This window comes from Daktulosphaira vitifoliae, unplaced genomic scaffold, assembly GCF_025091365.1.
Source record: "Daktulosphaira vitifoliae isolate Bord-2020 unplaced genomic scaffold, ASM2509136v1 Scaffold_3, whole genome shotgun sequence".
Lineage (NCBI taxonomy): Eukaryota > Metazoa > Arthropoda > Insecta > Hemiptera > Phylloxeridae > Daktulosphaira > Daktulosphaira vitifoliae.
Genome location: NW_026099574.1, coordinates 25,875,418 through 25,896,596, shown reverse-complemented (window position 1 = coordinate 25,896,596; position 21,179 = coordinate 25,875,418). Strand labels below are relative to the sequence as shown.

The following is a 21,179-nucleotide window of genomic DNA, read 5'->3' as shown; positions in this document are numbered from 1 at the left end:
AAATGTTTTAGAAAAACTTTTTTTCAACATATTAAATGAGATAACAAAGTTGTATAAATGCTAAATAAAGAACCATTACTACAAACTATCTTAAAACTTAACATAACCTAACATTATTTCCTTATTATAACCTCAGAGACTTAAATTATTATATTGGGTATTATATATTAGTATTAGTTATTAGTTATTAAACCATTTTTAAATAGTTTTGAAAGATTAAACTTCCGAGTTAATATACTATTGTTTAATTAAAGTGGAACCAAAGTCGAAATATACTATAATAGCACATGCTGTGGTTAGTGTTTCCATCACGGAAATTAGATTATATATTCCTATGAGAAAATCTAGTAAAATGTGCAAACCAAATGCATAGTAATTGACTTCTCTAAAATTAAGTATAATCATATAATTAGTACATTTAATGTTTGAACAGTATGTACATAATAATTTTTTTTTGTGTAAACCATAACAACATTAACAACTTTATCTAATTTCAAGTGAACTACGGTTTGTTTCAATTGTTTACATAATTAAATAAAAACGTTCTGAGAAATCAATTATTTTTTAATTAATATATGCTTATAGAGTTATTAACTAGTAAATAGAAGGTAATTTTAGTGCAATGTAATATTTGTCACATTAGACATGAGTACTTGGCCATAGAAAAATTAAAATGCCATTGAAGTGTGTAAAAGGAAATCAAAATCCAATGAACAACATGAATGTACTTTCTAAGAAAAGTAATAATATTCAAGGAATGAAATATAGGAAAAGTAATACTGAAATCTACAAAAGAAGAATATAACACATTACTTGTATATAATCCTCCAATAATAAACATTTTATATCAGTACACCAAATATGTTATTGATATTATTTAAATCTACAGAGACACGAACTAAAGTCTTAACATTATTTATAATTCAAACACTACTATGTTATATTATAAATTGTGTGTTGGTACAAAATGCTAAAGAATAATATTGTTTTTAAACCTCATGTGCAAAAACAAAAAGTATGCAATATTATGTATAATTATTATACTTTACATTTAGAGCTACTACGAGCATTGGTAACAAGCACAATGCACGAATAAAAGTAAATGCTTAACGACATTACGATCGATTTCAACAATAATTGAAAGCTTAATTAAAGTAAACTTCATTAATATTTGTAAATTAACAAGTGTCTAATTTAAATAAGTTTGTTTTGGTTTTATGTAAAAATTTTAATTGTAATTATGAATAAACAAAGATTTAAATTGTCTCTCTGCAAGTTAACTGCAGTTGGGTTATCTAGGCCAGTCAAAAGCTTAAGTAGTTATTTTAAAAAAATCATATCTTTGATGTTACCGTTGTTAATTTTAAAATTCTTAAATTATCAATAACATATAAATAAGTAAATTAGCATATGTGTAAAATTAAAAAAAAAACATTAAAGATTTTCTCGAAGTCTTCTTACATAATTTCAAATAAATTAAAATTTTTAGTGAAAAAGCTTTGCTTATACGCATACCAATGATTTCACAATAAATAAAATCGCAGTAAAAAACTTTTTATACTGATTTTGGTCAAAAGCATAGCCTTTTTTTTTTATATGTATGTGTGAAACATTTTTTGTAGTTGACGAAGGTCATAAGCTATGTAATAAATCGCCTTTGAACGTTAGCTGTCAATTTACAATGATATTAATCTCACATACGTGTCAAATTTATAAAAGATATTTAATAATTTTATATTACTTTTTATATACTTTTTTTATATAAATATAATTGTATAAGAAATAAACTTAACCAATCAGATTCAAATGCAAACTTATCTCTATCCCGAAGTTTGGCAAACCATTCAACAAGAATTTAATTTATGTAGCCACTAAACAAGTAAACTATAGTAAAGTAAATAATGTGTAGTTAGTTTAAGGTGTAGTCAACACAGTCGCCATGTTTCGTTTAAACTACCAGTAGTATAACATAACAATTTCTTTCAGTCACATAAAAGTTACTCAGGGTAAAGTAAACATTTTTTTTTTATGAAAAATGCTGTTTGTCGCTTCTTTAAAGTATTTTAAGGATAAAAATGTTGGTAGATGCAATACCAAATAACATGTTTTCCACGACTATTTTATTATTTTATAATAATTTTATAATTTTATAATAATACATTGAAGCAGAATAGAAGTGTTTTAAGTGTTATTATGAATAATTTTTAAAACCAACGATGTATTTTAATAATCGGTTCATGGATTATACAAGAGTACTGTGAAAAGTTATTTTCAAATAATACTTGACACATTTAGTATGCTCGCAAATAATCTTATTCGAAATTAATCATCTGATAATACACATTTGGATAAGTAGACCAAAAGTTTAAAGTAATATGATTAAAATCTCGACACTCTTACTCAACAACTTTTAAAGAACCAAAAAATATCTTTAAAATAACAAACAAATCTTAACGAACAATCTGTAGTTGGAACTTACATCAAGTGATCTACCATAATATAATATTCACTGAATACATTGATAGAATTTTTTTGAATCTGATTATACTATTTATTATTCCATAAAGAATTTGATCTATTTCTTAGAATATTTCAAATAAGGTAAATAAAGACAGTAAATATATACACAAAACCTCACGTTTTAAGTTCTTAATAAGTTTTGGCACTTTTCTGTTTCAACATTACTTGAACTTCCAGAATCATTAATGTAAAAATAACTGATCATTAATGAAAATAGAAAATGGAGTACTTGTACTTTGAATAATTTATTCCTGAAAAATATTCAAATTCAAAAAAAGACAAAATCAACATTATATCAAAATAACGATCATTATTTAAAAGGTTATTTAATAGAAATAATAATTTCTATTATTTGATTTTTATCTAAATACTAATATCTTACAAAGCTTTATGTTTTAGTTAATCACTTGTTACATTTCCCAGAGGTAAAAATAATATTTAAGAAAATAGTATATTTATCTTAAAATTAATAATAAACAAAAGGAATGCCTTTTTATTAAAAAAAACACTTAACAACATTTATTAGTGCAATAGTTTTTTTATGAACGTATACATTTGGAAAAAATAATTTATTTCAATGATCTTTAACTCAAATAAATAATTCTTAATTTAGTATGAATAAATCTTATAAACGAATCTTATAAATAAAACTGTTAAAATATCAAATGTTCATTCAAAATAAGTCGTTCTTTTGGTTATGGTCGTAATTAAATCAAAACACAAAACATAATTAGATGTTATAATATAATGCCACAATACAAACTTCTGAACTATTTTGAGGAAACATAAACTATTTTACCATTATCCTGCATAACACCAGGGTGTTGGGAAGAAACAACTTTATTCAATTAAGCTATGACTATCCAACTACGTTTTTATACACCATATAGTCTACAGTGACAGGGCATGGTTTACAAACTTGTATGCCTCGCAGCAAAACAATTTTTTGATTCTCATGGGATATTATATATATATATAACCTTTAAAGCAATCGAAATTCTACATATACTAAACCAACATTTTTATAATAATGGTCATATAATTTAATTAATGTATTCTCATAACAAAAATCTTTCTAATAATAATGATGTTTCGGATAGTAAATACATGTACCATACTAAGTACTGAATAAAAATAGTCACGAACAAAATATCAAGTAAAAGTAAAGTTCTAAAATAAGGCCAGGTATTATATTATATTACTAAATTTTAAATATTAAAAACCCAGCACAATGATGACGCGATATAGTTGGGATACATATAGATGATATCTGATATTGATGTTAATTACTATAATAAAAAAATACTTCGATGTATGTCTATTACATTATTAGTTGAAATAATGCATTTTTTAAGTCAAATAGCCCATAGGAAAAATATCGTCGATACGATTTTCTTTTTTTCTTTTATATATATATTTTATGGTGGCGTAATTTTGGGTTATTTTTTTTTTAATTTCTGGCGCTTATAATATTAACTAGATTTAAATCAGATTCTTTTGACTTGTTGATAAACAATATTGATCTAGCTGAGAGTTTTCATGAAAAGATACAAAAAAAACATATTAATAAAAAACCTTCTCATAAAACTTTTTTATCATACATTCAGAAATAACACGCTAAAAATAAAAAACTTTTTATTACTAATTTAAAAAAAAACTAAACAATACATATGCATGTACAATATAACTTTAAAATGTAAATATTCGTAAATATTTTAAAATTATACTCAAAAAACAAACAAAGTTAAAATAAAAAAAAACCACAAAACTATATAAATGATTTAAAATACACTTAAAATATAGTTTAAAGTTGAGTTCGTATAAATTGTTCAAATTTATCATTTTATTATTCTACTGTTAAATTAATGTTGTAACTTTTATATTCGTTTTTAATATAACATTGAATAAGGAAAAAAAGAAATTTGTTGTTTTATAAGACAATAATAAATAAACACCTATTAGTTATAAAAATATAATCATTATGCAAAATGATGTAAATTAAAGTTAACGATTGAAAAAGTAGTTTGTTTTTAACTAAATGCATAATAAGCAATCAAAACAAATATGAAATATTCAAGTAGCTTAAAAATTNTAATAAGCAATCAAAACAAATATGAAATATTCAAGTAGCTTATAAAATACGATATTTTTTAAAAACACGTGAAAAATCAACAGGTATCGTAAATATTTCAATTTAAATTGAACAAAAATCAGTTTTAATAAAATGTTTACCATAGATATATTATTTTATACAGTAAATTTGAAAAAATAAACTTTTAAAACTGCAACATAAGTTGTCTACTGAAAAACTTGACATGTAAGTACAATTATGATTGGTGTCGTCGAATGATCTAATATTAGACAAGACATTTTTAGCAAATATTGAACTAAAGTGGTGATGATATCGAATATTAAATTTAGGAAACTACTTTTTCTCGACACCCTATTTTTCACTATTTCACAGAACCATCCGAAGTAATTTAAATTTACAATTTTGTAATAATCTAATCATGAGATGCGAGTACCCTCTATCTGTACCCTCTAATAACGCGAAAGTTTAACTTAATATTTCTATTTACCTAAGGACATACACTCCAAGTAAGTTTTCTTAAGATAGTAAAAAGTACGAGATGAACCTGAGTACGAGTCGGAATAATCGTCATCGTCATCGTCATCCGAAAGGCGTGTTGTGGCCGAAGAACTCCAACGTTTTCTTCGACGCCGCTTTTTTTGACAACAGTCGCTGCACCTACTGCACATACTTGATGAGTACAGACCGCTTTTGTCTTAGCAGAGCGAGAAGGATAAAGGAATCATGCGATGCCTTTTATGGAGCATTTGAATCCGATCGGCCACCACCGCGACAGCACGTCTGCCATGGTGACCCTGTGATACTAAACTGAAAACGCAATGGCAATGATAGCAGTTATTTTACCGCGCTTACATTCAGTGCGCAAGTAGAGACGCCCCAAAATATTTGGCGGGCCAATTCGACAAGGTTAACGGAAGAAATAAATTTTTGGAGCACAAAAACTGCGAGATAATTTACGTGGCGTATAAATAATATATGTAAACACAGACGAATACTTAGAGAAAACACTTTACAAAGAAGCGAGATCGAAACAGTCATTGATATCATTAAGGATTTTAAGGTGAAATATGAGAAGTTCAAGAGAATTGAAAAAACAAATTTTCACTGTTAAATTGACATTGAAATTCAAAAACCTAACAAGTATATCGTTTGTCTTTTTATAACTTAAGGATTGGTCCATTATTACAAACTTAATAAATTGCATCTTAATAACGGGTAATATAAAAATGATATATTTTATTCCAAAATTAATCTATACATTATAACAGTAACCTTATTCGCCCTTGTTTGTATTCATTCTATTCTCTTTCTCTATAATCATAAGTACATGTTGCAGAAAAGCATACAGTGCGCACTATTCGTATTATATTTTGTGTTTGAAATAGATATGCAGTTTTAAATAACAATTTAAATGCACATTTATTTTAGCAATGCTAAAATAAAAACACAAATCTTCATACTGTGGGCCACAAGTAAATGCAACTTGGCGATCAAATGGTAAGATAGAAGGCTTCTATCTCATCCAATAGTCAGTTTTGATCTCTCGTGGCCCGCGGTATAATAAGGATAATTCGTTTAAGACACTAGGAAGTACTCTAAGTGTGTCTGACATCAGAGATGTATTATTCACATTAAATGAATAGGATAATTATAAAATGACGAGAGTGCCACGAATAAGAGTAAAATATATTAATTAAAATAGGCGAAAGCAATTAATTTATTATTCAATTTAATCTGATACTACTCGCTAACAATAAGATTATTTAAATGAAAACTGAATTTTTGTCAAAATATTTGCTGAAATCATCAACTATAATTATAAATTTGTATGAAATGGAATAACTTTTTCAGAAATATTAAGATAATCCAATTAAACAATGAGCTAAAGTATTCAAGTAAAAATTAATTGAAAAACTTCAATAAAATATACTGTTTTGTTATCAATATTATTTACGGAAATAACTACTATCAAACCGTTCTGTACTCATGCAATTATATTTCAACAGTGTGATAAAAACACATGAACAATATAGTATTTTGCCTTTCAAAAAAAAGTGACATAATTTTACAGAAACAAATTTTATAAAAGAGGCAATATAAAATTGACAATTCAATACAAATTAAAAACAAAAAACATTTGTCATAAGAGTCTTTTATTGAAACTCCTATTAGGTTACATTTACAAAAATTTTCTGACTAAAAATTAAGTGTTCTTTATCATACTAGTACAAAAATAAAACAATGAAAAATGTTTAATTGTATTCTTGCTAATAGTCAATATATCCTAAGAGTTAATATTTATTTAAGTACATGACGCCTAATAATTTACTGCATTCGTCATTTCAAACTATATTTTAATATATTTCAGGTTAAAATGAGTTTTTGAAATACATTATTATTTTCAAAAATTTGTTAATTACTTTTTAATGATGCATTTAATTTAATTTTTTTTGTATATAATGAAACATTTAAGTTAAATAAAAGTACTTTTGAGTTACAGTGAAGTTCAGTTTTTATCTCACTACAAACAAATTGAACCATACAAAGATTATAATAGTATTCATTAATATAAAATTACTAATCTATGATATTCTAGTAGACAAATGATGAAGATAAATTTTGCTAAACAATAAATTTTTAAAAAATAAATTTAAAAACACTTGATGCTTATTTTCATAAAATGAAGAAATAACAGTAATTTATTTATCTTTGAAATAACTTAGAACTATAACTCCATGTGCTTGGCGAGACACTTAAAAACATAAATCTCTAAATGTGTAACGTAAAAATTACTAAATAAATAAATAAAAGTTTTTCATGGTATCATTTTTCGTAAAATTAACAGTAATTATTTATGCAAAATTAAGTTCATTTTTCAAAAAACATAATGAACTACCTGTAAAATCAACCCTTAATTAATTAAAAAAGTTAATAATACTAAACATAGTAGATATACTGAAAATATTTTTTTGGGTGATTAATTGATATCTACGAAAAAATAAATATTAAGCTTATTTGTATAGCAGTTTGAATATCTACTTTAAAGTTTATTATATTTTTCATTTTTGTTAGTCTGAACAAAGTTTTTCCTTTAATAATTAAAAACAATAGACAATAAAAAAACAGATAAATTCTCAAAAGAATTATTTCTTTCGTAAAGGTTATGAAAATAAATAAAACATATTTTTAAATATTTATAAGTTGTAATTCGATTTTTCAATCATAACAAAAACATAAAAACTGCATTATTCCAGTAAACTTATTTTAAGCTTTAAAAAAAAAATAGGTTTGATGTTTTACCAACCAAATAATTTGTTTATGATATTGATTATGATAATTTTATGTAATGTAATATTGATATTCTTTGTAGGATAAATTTTAAGGAAAATAGTGTTATTGAAAAGTATTTTTAGAAAACATTGAAATTCAAAAATTATTAATATTATTTCCACGTACATATATTTTCATCATAACTCGTTAAGTACCATGTTGACAAACACATGCAATGGAATTCGCTTTAATATGAAATAGTTACATTCAGCAGAATTCTAACAAAAATCAATTTTTCATGTATCATTATTTTATCTGTTTATTTATAAACAACAATATAGAATGTACTTAACATGATGGTTTTACTTTAGATAAGAAATTGTTCGCAAAATTACATTTTTAGAAAACAAGTCGTTTAGGCTATTTATACTAAGCTCAAAATGTAAAACTTTTATTTAGTCATCGAACTACTGAAGTTTTCTTTAATCATAACATCATAACCTACGCATAAATACGGTGTGAATCAGCATCATCATTCTTTAAAATCTCATTACATAAACTACAGAGTTGGGCGAAAAACGTTAACATTGGTACAATAAAAAGCTTAAACATAATCTGTATTATTTCAGCAAACAATAGCTGTATATTTTTACATCGTAAAATATAATATTGTATTATATTATACAGCGAACAATATTTTCTTCATGAATAAATAGAAAACTATTTTTATAGTTTATATTTTATAAAAACTTTTATTTTTAGTATTCGATATGATATTAAAGAGGATTCTATTGTTTTTAGTGCTTATCACAAAAATACAAATTAAATATATAATATTAGTTTCTATCGTTTAATTGCATTGATATTTTTATAGTGGCTTAAATAAATATTCAATGCGTATAAAATTATCATACTAAGGAATAATTGTTCGCAATATTGTTCATGAAATCTGTTTGTTTGATATATGAACAGTTTTCAAAACACTTATCGGATTATATTTCACGTCGTCCATGAGTTTCAAAAATTCAAAATACTATACAATTATAATATTTTATAGTAATAGATTTATAGATAATATTTTTAAGTGTTGGGAGGAAAAATGACAGACTGTTGATAAAATTATTATTAAGTGGAATATAGGGGGGAATACTATATTTACTATTAACTACTGACCTGTAAAAGAGACACAACGTCTGAGTACGCACATTGACATATTTTGGTCGTCAGAAAACTATGATGAATAAGAATGACTCGTTACCCCTACGACTTGCTAAGGATTGGCAACGCTTTCTGTCACACGGTAGTGGCGGTGTTGAAAGCCTAACCATCTGCCACCAGGGGTCACTACGTGTTATGTTTCCACCCCAAAATATCTTGTTTATTGGAATTATATGACATAATTGTCACTTTACCACGTGACATGCCAAACATATACTTACTTTACACCTAACAAATAGTGTCATTTGTAGTAAAAAAGAGGTTTTTCAGAAAATTTCCATCCACAGCTTCACAAAAAAATTTGCTGTAGATCTTAAAAATGTTATCACATTTTTATGGAATTTTCAATTTAAAATATAAAATAAAACTAAAATTCAATTCACAAAATTAAATAAATATTTCAGGAAAATTACCGTACATTTACCATTTATGAAGGGTAGACGTAAAAAACAAGACAAGTCAATTTTTTGTAGACTAAGAAAATCTAATTTTAAATTTCGAAATGCCGTGTTATTTTATAGTACACCATAACATTCGAGGAAAATCACGTTTGAATAACTTACTTTTTATACTAATTCAGCGGCTTAAAATATGGAATATGGAATATTTTGTCACCAAAATCTCAATTTTTGAAAACAATGACTTACTTTGTTTTTTTCGTGTACCCTTCATATGTACTTCCAAAAAGTTCATTCAAGGTAAAAAGAAAAGTACAGTGTGTACGCATAGGCACAAAAAGGAAAGTGATTTGGCTTCTTAGGATCCCCAAGCAGATTTCGTTATTTTTTTAAAATACTGTAAGAATAAATTAATTTTTTTACTGCATAAATAATTACTTTTTGTTTTGTTTTATAGTATAATGAGTGAGTACAATGTGCACAATACATGGGCGTCAGTGTAGAATGTGTATTTTATTATAAAAATAGTAAAATGTTTTAGTTTCAATAATTTTAGCTGAAATACTACAGTTGTCGGAAAAAAAATGTTATTATATAATATTACTTTTTATTTAAATAGTTGAGTAAATAATTTGAAACGGAACGACCGAATTTTTTTCAGCACTTGGAACTTAACAACCCCAAGTTCAAGATACTATTTACGCCTAGAGCTGAACGTTAATTCAGTTATTCGAATTTGTTATTGTTTAACTACTTTAAACTTTTATTTTATAAATAAGATTAATAGAGTATTTTAATCATTTTTTTAAAATCTATTTATAAAAAGATAACTTTAAGTTAATTTTTAGTAAACGAAGACAATTTTAATGATATACTGACTTAGTCCTTACTCTTTCTTATGTATAATTATAATTATACATATTTTATAAAATAATTCTGTAACAAATATCGAATAGCTAACACGTCACAAAAATGGGTTTTTAAATCTGTTTTAATTTGAATAGAGAAAGATGTTGTCTGTCACGAGTCGAAAAATTACAAGTCAATTTTATGTCGAAGTTATGTTTTTTGCGCAACAAAAATTTTAATTTTCATAAGACACCACTGAAATTTAGTTTTTGCTCTACTAAAAAATTGCAAAAAATAACATCAGCTTTTGGGAATAGGTACAGTTATATTATACATTGTTTACATAAAAGTACTAGTCAATTAATGAAGTAAAAAAAAAAAGAATAGAGGTGGGCTAGTAACAATAATCATGATTTTTTTTTTAATTATATAATAATATAATAGTTTGTTTAAAAATTCCCTTCTCGTCGTTTTTTCGTAATTAATGATTTATGTCTTAAATAAACAAACGATAAAACTAAAAAGTGCTTTTGTTGATATAATAATCGTTTATGATTAAGCATAATTTTTATTTGTTGCTACACAACAAAAAGGTTATAGTTAGATTAAATCTGTTGACGTATTATTTTTGACAATGTTCTATTTTTTTTAATATTCATTGATCAAAAGATGTCATGTAATGAAGAAAGATATATAACTTGTGTTTTACTTATGTTTACTGTGGCAACTGTCAATTTTTCGATATCTCATTCAGTGCCATCATGTCCAGTAAAAATGGCTGGTTGGAAAATTCTACCTTTTGATCATAAATTTACTTGTTCGACCTTATTGTTCATGACAAGCGCCATAATAGTTATCTCAGGCAAACACATTTGGCCTTGTGCTATTAAACCTCCAAAAAAAATTATTCGGCTGGCGATAGAGGTATAAAAATTTAAACAAAACTAAATTCAAACAGCTACAATAAAGAAATTTAAAGCCCAAATTTAGAAAACAAAACCTTTTCTTTCTAAGGACCGATAATAATTATTTGAAATAACAAAATAAATTATTGTTACATTTCTACTCGTGTATCACAACACGTATGTGCCTTCTGTTCACAGGTGCACGTAAAAACCATTATAGTATTGTTATTGTACGTTATATTTTGGCATCCGGTCGTAATGCTTATATCAGTTTGCACAGACTATCTTTCGCTAATGGTAAGAATTAACACAAATAAACAATATGGAAACTTTTATTCTGCCACTAAGTTAATTATTTATGTTTTTAGACAAAACATTTAGCGTGCAGTAGGATTATTCTGTTGAAAAGTTGTCCAGTGTGTCTTGAAAACGTAAGAAGTACAAAATTTAATTCAATCATGCTGTCAGCTTTACTTCTATCCTACGTACTGAGAATGTAAAAAACTATATAAAAATCAGTATTATTGAATAACGCATCACAAAATTGATTTCTATCCCACAAAGATCATTTCTTTCTAATCATTTAATAGTTTATGAGTTTTTAAAGCCTTTGGTATCTCTTTTATAAATTATTACATCTTGACGTAACAATGTTAATTTTTTATAATTATGAGTATTTTAATTAGATAACTTTAATGTAAAACAAAAAATGTATCCTAAAAAATTATGGAACACGTGCCTTAAAGAGAAATTAATGTCCCGATTATAATTTACATATATAAATAGTGCACGGAAATCACATTCTAGAGATATTTTTCGAGATGTCTTTTCTAAGCCCTCGAATGAGTAAAAAAAGTAAGTTAGTCGAGAACTTTGGTATACTAGAAAATAATCAGAGGCAAGGTCAACTGAAATTCGGATCAAATAAAAATTCATGTTATTTAACGAAAATTTAGAAGTTACAATAGTAATAATGGTCAATATGGTTAAATGCTAACAGCTAAAACGTAAAATTGTCAAAACTTTCTATATTTCGAGAACATTACAATGCTTTTTCGATGAGTATTCCAAAAATATTCACAATTTGTTAAAAAAAATTTGACTTGTAATAGTTTACTTCTAGTATATAGACATTCTGATATAATAAATTTAAAAACAAAACAATTTTAAGTAAATGTAATTCTTTTTTAACAACTAAATATTTTTCTAGTCATTACTTAAATTATTATGAAAGTCTAAGGAATATGTTTAACTAATTTATTCTATTTTTAAAAGAATATTTATGAAAAAATATCTAGATTTCTAATATCTAAGATTTTTCAATTATAAATTGATATTTAAGACTATATTTTTTATTACACTTTCAAAAATTCTTTGATTAATTGCATCGTTTATTATACTCAGCCTATTTCATAAATTTTTTTCGGATAGTTCAGTTAAATAATATATATAATTAGTGGAAAATAGATAAAAATAGCATGACTTAATAACAATCCTAAAATGCAAACGTAATATTTTAATTCTGTATTATTGAAAACGTTAGAACTCTCGTTAGTTACTCTCTTTATAGTTTCTACTTTTTTTTTAAATAAGTTATTTCAATTTAATTTTAAACTATTTATATTATTACTATTTCCTATAGCCAAATTTAATTATCTATTAATTTAAGTTTAATTAATATTTTAAAATAAAAAATGAAAAGGGAATTCAAGGGTTGTGCACCTAAGGGCATAAATCCAACATTTAATATAAACAAAGTTTCATACGATAACTAATAAAATAATACATACCCTCTTTTTTACGTTTTATCAAAATTTTCAGATGAGAAAAAAACGAACAGCTCAATATTGTTTAGATAATTAAAATTATATAGAAGAAATATACTCGAGCAGTAACATTTTAAATATTAGTAGTGTATTTAAAAATTAGGCTGCTGCTAACAGTAAAATCAAAAAATAATGATTAAATTATTTTCGAAGCCGTTGCTTGTTAGTAATATAATTATGCTAATAGGTTCTCATTTAATTCCCAAAAGAAGTTTCTGAGCCATTAAGTGTGTTATGATTAACAAACACTTGGAAAATCACAAAAACGTATTAAAGTAAATATTTGCGGTTTAGAATGAGTTTGTAAACTTGTCTATTATATTTTTATTTTAACCTTTATCTATGACTTATACAATTAATCTAATAATAATTATAAAATCATTTATTTCATATGACTTTTTGTTGTTGAATTATTCAAAATTGTCAAAAATTCACATGTAACATTGTTTATTTCGAAATGTGAAAACCACGTAACAATTATAAGCGAACAATAAAATAACAGAATTATACTAATATTTTCAATAATCTATTAGCTTTTATTTAGTATTTTTTCAATAAGGAACGTGTGTTAAGTTCAATCATGTGGATCCTAAGCTCGGAAATGTTAAGTCATTAAAATGATTATTCCGCAGGTGTAAGCCCTTGCGTAGTTATGGATACTATCATATTTTCAATTATAAGGGATTAGATAATTATATATTAATCACCTGCTCGAGAATGAAATGCAAGTTAAAACGTATGTGTGTATGGGATGAGACCGTAAAGGCAGGAAAATACAGGCTCGAGTAATATTGAACACATAGGGGCAAGAAGGAAGACGCTATAACATCTTTCGAGCCCGTATTTTATTAACCTCATATTTTTCAAGAGGTCTAAGAGTGAAGTGGCGCTCGGCTGACGGTAACCCTAAACTTATGTCAAATCGAGTATCTCTGAAATCCGTTCAGCGACATATAATTGAAAACAAACTCAAATACACGTGGCAAGAAGGTAAAATTACAATAATAATGTATTACCGTTGCGAAACCATACAGTTTATTACTCAGTTTTGTGTCCGCGACAAGGTTTGTGTACAACTGTTTTATTCTATTTAAAGTACTATCGAACAACGAGTAGTGATGACTTGAGTTTTGCATTATTAAATAAAGACTTATGTTGAACAAAACTAACTGCACGTTAAAACAGATGGATTTCTGATTTATTTATGAATATTCAACTCGAGTTTTTGGTCGGTTCAAAGTTTGTCAAAAACAGACGGACAGTTCAGGTGACAAGCCTTGATGTAGACTACCGTTTGAGTTTCTTTGAACAATTTTGGTAATACGAACGAACAAGTATAGTTCTACTAAACAATCACTATGTCTTGACGTCAAATTAAACGACACGCTAAAGACACAAGTTTCATTTGTATACTTCAGTTTTTCTAGTAAACGCTTATAGATCCTTCGGGAACGCGTTGGCTGAAAATTGAGTATGGAAAAAGAAAAACTTCTAAGTATCGATTGTTTACCGACGTAAACCTTACGGTTTGCCCGTTTTTAACCCAAGCAGCTTGTTAAAACAAATTATCTTAAACGCATTCTGCTTTATAAATAATGTCTCCCTTACAGTTTTATGCAAATTATTTTATAATAACGCCAGTTGCGCAAGTTCATCAATGAAACTTTGAATAATTGTCGTATCGAATAATAATGTGTTCAAGCACGTCGTCATTTTAATTTTAAAATATAAAGCTCATTTCATAATTATTATCCTTATTTAAAACAATTGTATTATCTGAAATTTGAAATAACGAAACTTTTAACAGAAAAAAAAACGTATCACCATCGTTAGAATAATGAATACATAACATGATGTCACTCTATTAATATGGTTAATGAATTCTCTCTAAAATAACATTACCGACACGTTACGCAACTATGAATAGTTAGCTTAAAGCATAAACGGCACACACCCCATACTTAAAGGATAATCGAGAATAATTGACGGTCACTCACACAAAATGCTGTTTTTCGTCAAAAACACAACCCTTTCAATTATCGATTTCTCTTATACGTCAAAACGACATGTTATAAGCGATAATCTGTTTTTTGAACGATTACAATATTTTTAAACAACACTTACAAGACTTAAAAAATCTAACACAAATCAAACAAACCAATGGTCGAAACAATAAAAACGCGCAACATTTGTAATGAAAACTATATCAAGTGTAACTATCGATCACTCTGTCATGCCATAAACTCGATTATGATTTATTAGTTGCTGTCCAACACGTTATCCATCCAAAAATTACCGGTAACCGATCAGAGCTTTTATGGGCTTAATTCACTACACACGGGTACAATGACAACGACGGTAACTTGAATTATAATAGCAAATAATACTATAGTACTAGAGACTGAACTAAGAAAAAACATCATCATTTCCACTTACCGGTTTTTCTTTTCTTTTTAGCAGAACCCTTGGTGGGTAAAGTGCTACTCGACCCCGGTCCGGCCGTTTTATCTTTGTTTTTCCACCGATTAAGCATCTCCGTTTTTTTTATCAAGTGGAAATATATTGTGACTGAACTTTCAGTACACCTAAACGACGTGAAAAAAATTTTTATTTCTAAGGCAAAACGTCAACCGGCCGGCATTTTATCATTATCAACACCACATAAAAGATTCGGAACTAAAAAATAATAAAGGATGAAAAAAAAAAAAATTCTTTTNTTTCTTTTCTTTTTAGCAGAACCCTTGGTGGGTAAAGTGCTACTCGACCCCGGTCCGGCCGTTTTATCTTTGTTTTTCCACCGGTTAAGCATCTCCGTTTTTTTTATCAAGTGGAAATATATTGTGACTGAACTTTCAGTACACCTAAACGACGTGAAAAAAAATTTTTATTTCTAAGGCAAAACGTCAACCGGCCGGCATTTTATCATTAAACACCACATAAACGATTCGGAACTAAAAAATAATAAAGGACGAAAAAAAAAAAATTCTTTGGAAAAAAATTTTCGTGAAAAGTTAATGTTTGTGAATTACACTCGTGGACCCAACCCCACAACACGTTCGCCCGGCGCGACCACACCGAAATGGACTTACAACCCGCCGGTGTATTTCATAGGGTTAGGAGAGGACATCATGCGCTACGGCTACACAAGCGCGACCGGTGGCCATTGGGTAAAAACCAACCCTAACACGCACACACACTCAAGTAACGGCGGCGTTTGCTCAATCGATAGTGTCTCCCTCGACGCATACAACCGTTCCTCCCCTACAGTTTTCTCTCTTCGTCGACTGTATACACATACATACACATTGTGCCCGGGAATACTATAAGGGATGAAATGTGCTTTTTGACTTTCCCAACCTCTACCGCTTCAGAAGTGTGTAAAACACAAGCTCACAATCGCTACCTTCGTCACCAACACTCGCATATTAGTCATATCATTGTACGGTATACGAGTTTTTTCTTTTTAATCTTTTGAGTATAATGAATGAGACTAAGAACGTCAAGAGTATTGACCCAAGTTTGCAAGCCAGATGCAGCAGTAGTTGTCCGAAAAAATATATGAAGTTTTCCGTCCGTTGACACACACGTGAATTCGTCTTAGTAGATTTCAGGTCAAACAAGTGTCAGCTTGTATCTTAATGTTGTAATATGATAAGCGAAAACGTGTTGAAGTGCTTATTATTTAAATAGAAATCAATAGGTAAATGGAACGATATTTTTCTAAATTACATTTTTGCGTCCAGCTCGAAAATTGTAATATTTTAAATGTAATAATATTTACTAACATCAGTATATAATTGGCATAATATTTCTCAAATCATCAAAACTCAAAGAGAAATCGTGGAAAAAATAACGATCAAATATCAAGTAAAAATAATAACTTTTTATCTTATAAACGTTTATTTTTACTAAAGCTGTATCGCTATATGTAACTCCAAATACCTCGATGTAACATAAAATCGGATATCCGTTATGTTAACTTGTTTATCCTAAAGTACTTGGAACGTTAATGTAAGATGGGTTTATGCGTAAGACGAATGGATAATGTGCGTCAGTTCAGTCAGATACAAATCGATCTTAAAGACTTGGTAGAGTATCAAACATAGAAGATCACATCTAATGCGCTATTCTTTCAGAGGGATTTTCAATAGTTAATGGATTAAAATTTCTTTATCCATGAAGCTTTTTCGTTAATTTTTACCCATACAGTTTTTCGTTTCTTTTCGTTCACGACGAGTGACACAATTTAAATTGACTTTTGCTAATGCTGTAACATTAACAAAATCCACTACTGTCGATTGAAATTGTGCCTTTTAGTTAATGTACAAATTTACCATAGACAGCTCACGTTGATCGTTGGACCTAAAAATAATTCACTGCACCCTGAGTGTTACGTATTATCAAAGAAGAAAAAAGTCCGTTAGTCGAATAAATATGTTGGTTATATTATAACATGAACATTCTATCTTGAAACTTTACAGACATAATAAAACTTAAAAAATGTCTAAACATATCCATTGAGATATCTGTGGAATGTATCAACATTTCGTTTTACTACTATTTTCCTTTCTTGTGATTCGTACAATTACAGATTCAACTCTCGTATCACAAAGTTTTTACAGCCCATGAAATATCATTGCAATATCTCATTTTAAACTATGTAGCATCGTTGATGTATTATTACTCATACACCCAAATATAGAACATTGGGTTTCACGCAACGCTAACCTCAAATCAAAATATGTGTTGAATAAATGTGTGTAATTATTTCTTTACTATGTCTATGATTAAAGGTTAGGGGTGCAGGAAATCACTTCAGCGATATGTGTACACATTCGATGTTACAATATCGTGTAATCAAGGGGACAAAAAACAACAGATGTAAAAGTAGATACTGTTATTTTTTACTTGTACATTCGTGATCGAGTCACGATTCGTTTGATGAAGTCTACACTCTACATAAAAAACTAATCGGAATAGAGACATAAAACAAAGTAAAAAAATTATAGACAAGCGGAAAGGGTGTGTCACTGTCGCTACGATTACTAGAGACAAATCGAATAGTTAAAATTCATCGGTAAATATTTTTAACAGTTGATGCTATAAAAAAAAGTTATAATACCTACAAGTGTGTATTGAATGTGTCATATATTGCTACGCTTAGCAATTTCATGTTTTACATTCAAGTCGTTACCAAAATAATGTTAAAATTCCAAAATATCAATACTTTGTTTTACTAGACCTTAAAGGCTCAAAAAGTCATAAGGCTACTAAATTGGTATTTATTTGTGAAATTGGAGTATAGTTTGGTGTAATTCTTGACACCGAAATATAAATTGTGTCATAACCGGATTTACTAAGCGCAAAAATCTCCGGGGATGAATTGAACGGAAACGCTTAAATGAGTTTTTTCGAGTCATCGTTTTTTTTTTACTAGACTATAAGAGTGACGATTTTAACCAGGAGAAGAGATATTTAGAACGAAAAAAATTCAAAAAACCCTATTCAAAGCGAAACGTCGTATAAGTGTCACGTCGAGACTGTACACTTTTCGTCGAGAAACGCAAGTGTAGTCTCCCCCCACGTTCGCATATAATAAGCGTACATACCGTTACCCCATTGTTATGCTCGACCTGTTGAAGGAGTTCTCATCTTGCCTGCTGCTTCCACGACCGGCACTCTGCCCCTCCCGTTACGGACCGAATCGATGATTATGAGGGCGACAACAATAAAATCAAATGTACCCGTTCGGCATCCACCTATTTTTAATGGATCATTTCCGCCGACTTGATGTACGCAACATACAATAACCATTTACTATAAACTGATAGCGAAGAAACATTTCAATAAAAAACACGTGTCCCTTTCTCTCGGCTGTATGTTTTACACTAACCAGAAACTCCTTGAAAATTACTCGTGGCCGTTTTTAATAAACGCAGACAATTCATACGGCACAAAGTATGGTTATCTTGTCGTATATGTTGTGATGGTATACCATTCAATATAATCTGAATTTTCAAAAAAATAATAATAATAATAACATTATTTTCCTTACGTTTCACGAGAATCGATAAAATTAACGAAATTCCGACGAAACGCAAAAGAATATTTTAAGAGTTTAGAAAAAGGCGTTTTTCCTCTGGCGCATTTTACATAGCAAACAAAGCGGTGGAGATGACAACCTTTTATAGTTACCCCTCACATTTGCTTCAACGACCGCTGTTTAGAAAACNTAATGTTAAAATTCCAAAATATCAATACTTTGTTTTACTAGACCTTAAAGGCTCAAAAAGTCATAAGGCTACTAAATTGGTATTTATTTGTGAAATTGGAGTATAGTTTGGTGTAATTCTTGACACCGAAATATAAATTGTGTCATAACCGGATTTACTAAGCGCCAAAATCTCCGGGGATGAATTGAACGGAAACGCTTAAATGAGTTTTTTCGAGTCATCGTTTTTTTTTTACTAGACTATAAAAGTGACGATATGAACCAGGAGAAGAGATATTTAGAACGAAAAAAATTCAAAAAACCCTATTCAAAGCGAAACGTCGTATAAGTGTCACGTCGAGACTGTACACTTTTCGTCGAGAAACGCAAGTGTAGTCTCCCCCCACGTTCGCATATAATAAGCGTACATACCGTTACCCCATTGTTATGCTCGACCTGTTGAAGGAGTTCTCATCTTGCCTGCTGCTTCCACGACCGGCACTCTGCCCCTCCCGTTACGGACCGAATCGATGATTATGAGGGCGACAACAATAAAATCAAATGTACCCGTTCGGCATCCACCTATTTTTAATGGATCATTTCCGCCGACTTGATGTACGCAACATACAATAACCATTTACTATAAACTGATAGCGAAGAAACATTTCAATAAAAAACACGTGTCCCTTTCTCTCGGCTGTATGTTTTACACTAACCAGAAACTCCTTGAAAATTACTCGTGGCCGTTTTTAATAAACGCAGACAATTCATACGGCACAAAGTATGGTTATCTTGTCGTATATGTTGTGATGGTATACCATTCAATATAATCTGAATTTTCAAAAAAATNCCACCTATTTTTAATGGATCATTTCCGCCGACTTGATGTACGCAACATACAATAACCATTTACTATAAACTGATAGCGAAGAAACATTTCAATAAAAAACACGTGTCCCTTTCTCTCGGCTGTATGTTTTACACTAACCAGAAACTCCTTGAAAATTACTCGTGGCCGTTTTTAATAACCGCGGGCAATTCATACGGCACAAAGTATGGTTATTTTGTCGTATATGTTGTGATGGTATACCATTCAATATAATCTGAATTTTCAAAAAAATAATAATAATAATAACATTATTTTCCTTACGTTTCACGAGAATCGATAAAATTAACGAAATTCCGACGAAACGCAAAAGAATATTTTAAGAGTTTAGAAAAAGGCGTTTTTCCTCTGGCGCATTTTACATAGCAAACAAAGCGGTGGAGATGACAACCTTTTATAGTTACCCCTCACATTTTCAACGACCGCTGTTTAGAAAAACCGCTGAATAATGTAAGAGTAAAAAAAGCGAGTTTCTTTAAAAAGAAAATTCTAATTTCAGAAAAGTCTTTAATACCAAATAGTTACCGTAGTCAACGATCGCTGAGACGTTAAGTGCAGTGATAATTGCGCTTGTCTGTTACGGATACAGGATGCAAATTAAAAAAGAAACGCTATCGCCGAACTTAACAATAAACTGAACGAGATTCTCTGATTTCTCTTTGTAATTGTATGGAATATTCACAAAATAAGAATAACTACAACAATACCACTTCTCTAAAATCAAAACGATTCAAACCGGAAAATGGAGTTCAGACTGAAGGGAAGATGCTAAAAGGCGATAAAACTCAGTCGATATTTTCACGAGGTAAAATTTTGCGGTAATGAATAAAGCAAAAACGCCAAAGATCGAACAAACACAATAGCAAATAATATAATGATCGCTCGTTTGTATAACGAGGCAAAAGTATTATTTATCTCGTCCCCGTGAACACAGTGACAAACTAAGTTAAGTTTATCAAAAATATCTAAAGATAGCTACGACTTTCATCTCAGTGTCAGCTCGT

At 28.5% G+C, this 21,179-nt stretch overlaps 1 protein-coding gene across 21 annotated transcripts in view; it reads right to left on the bottom strand.

Moving 5' to 3' along the window:
• The window catches only part of LOC126902897 (coiled-coil domain-containing protein AGAP005037), a 104,261-nt gene that overhangs the window by 69,755 nt on the left and 13,327 nt on the right, over window positions 1-21,179 (bottom strand). The window contains exon 1 of one of the 21 annotated variants that reach the window (XM_050680604.1): window positions 15,515-15,742. The exons of 17 other annotated variants lie outside the window; for them this stretch is intronic. In XM_050680604.1, the coding sequence (XP_050536561.1) occupies window positions 15,515-15,611 (97 nt within the window). In that variant the 5' untranslated portion in view covers window positions 15,612-15,742. Of the gene's footprint in view, window positions 1-5,099; window positions 5,427-9,055; window positions 9,168-15,514; window positions 15,743-21,179 lie in introns of those variants that run through there. 3 more of the 21 variants (XM_050680606.1, XM_050680601.1, XM_050680603.1) reach the window with 3 other exon arrangements.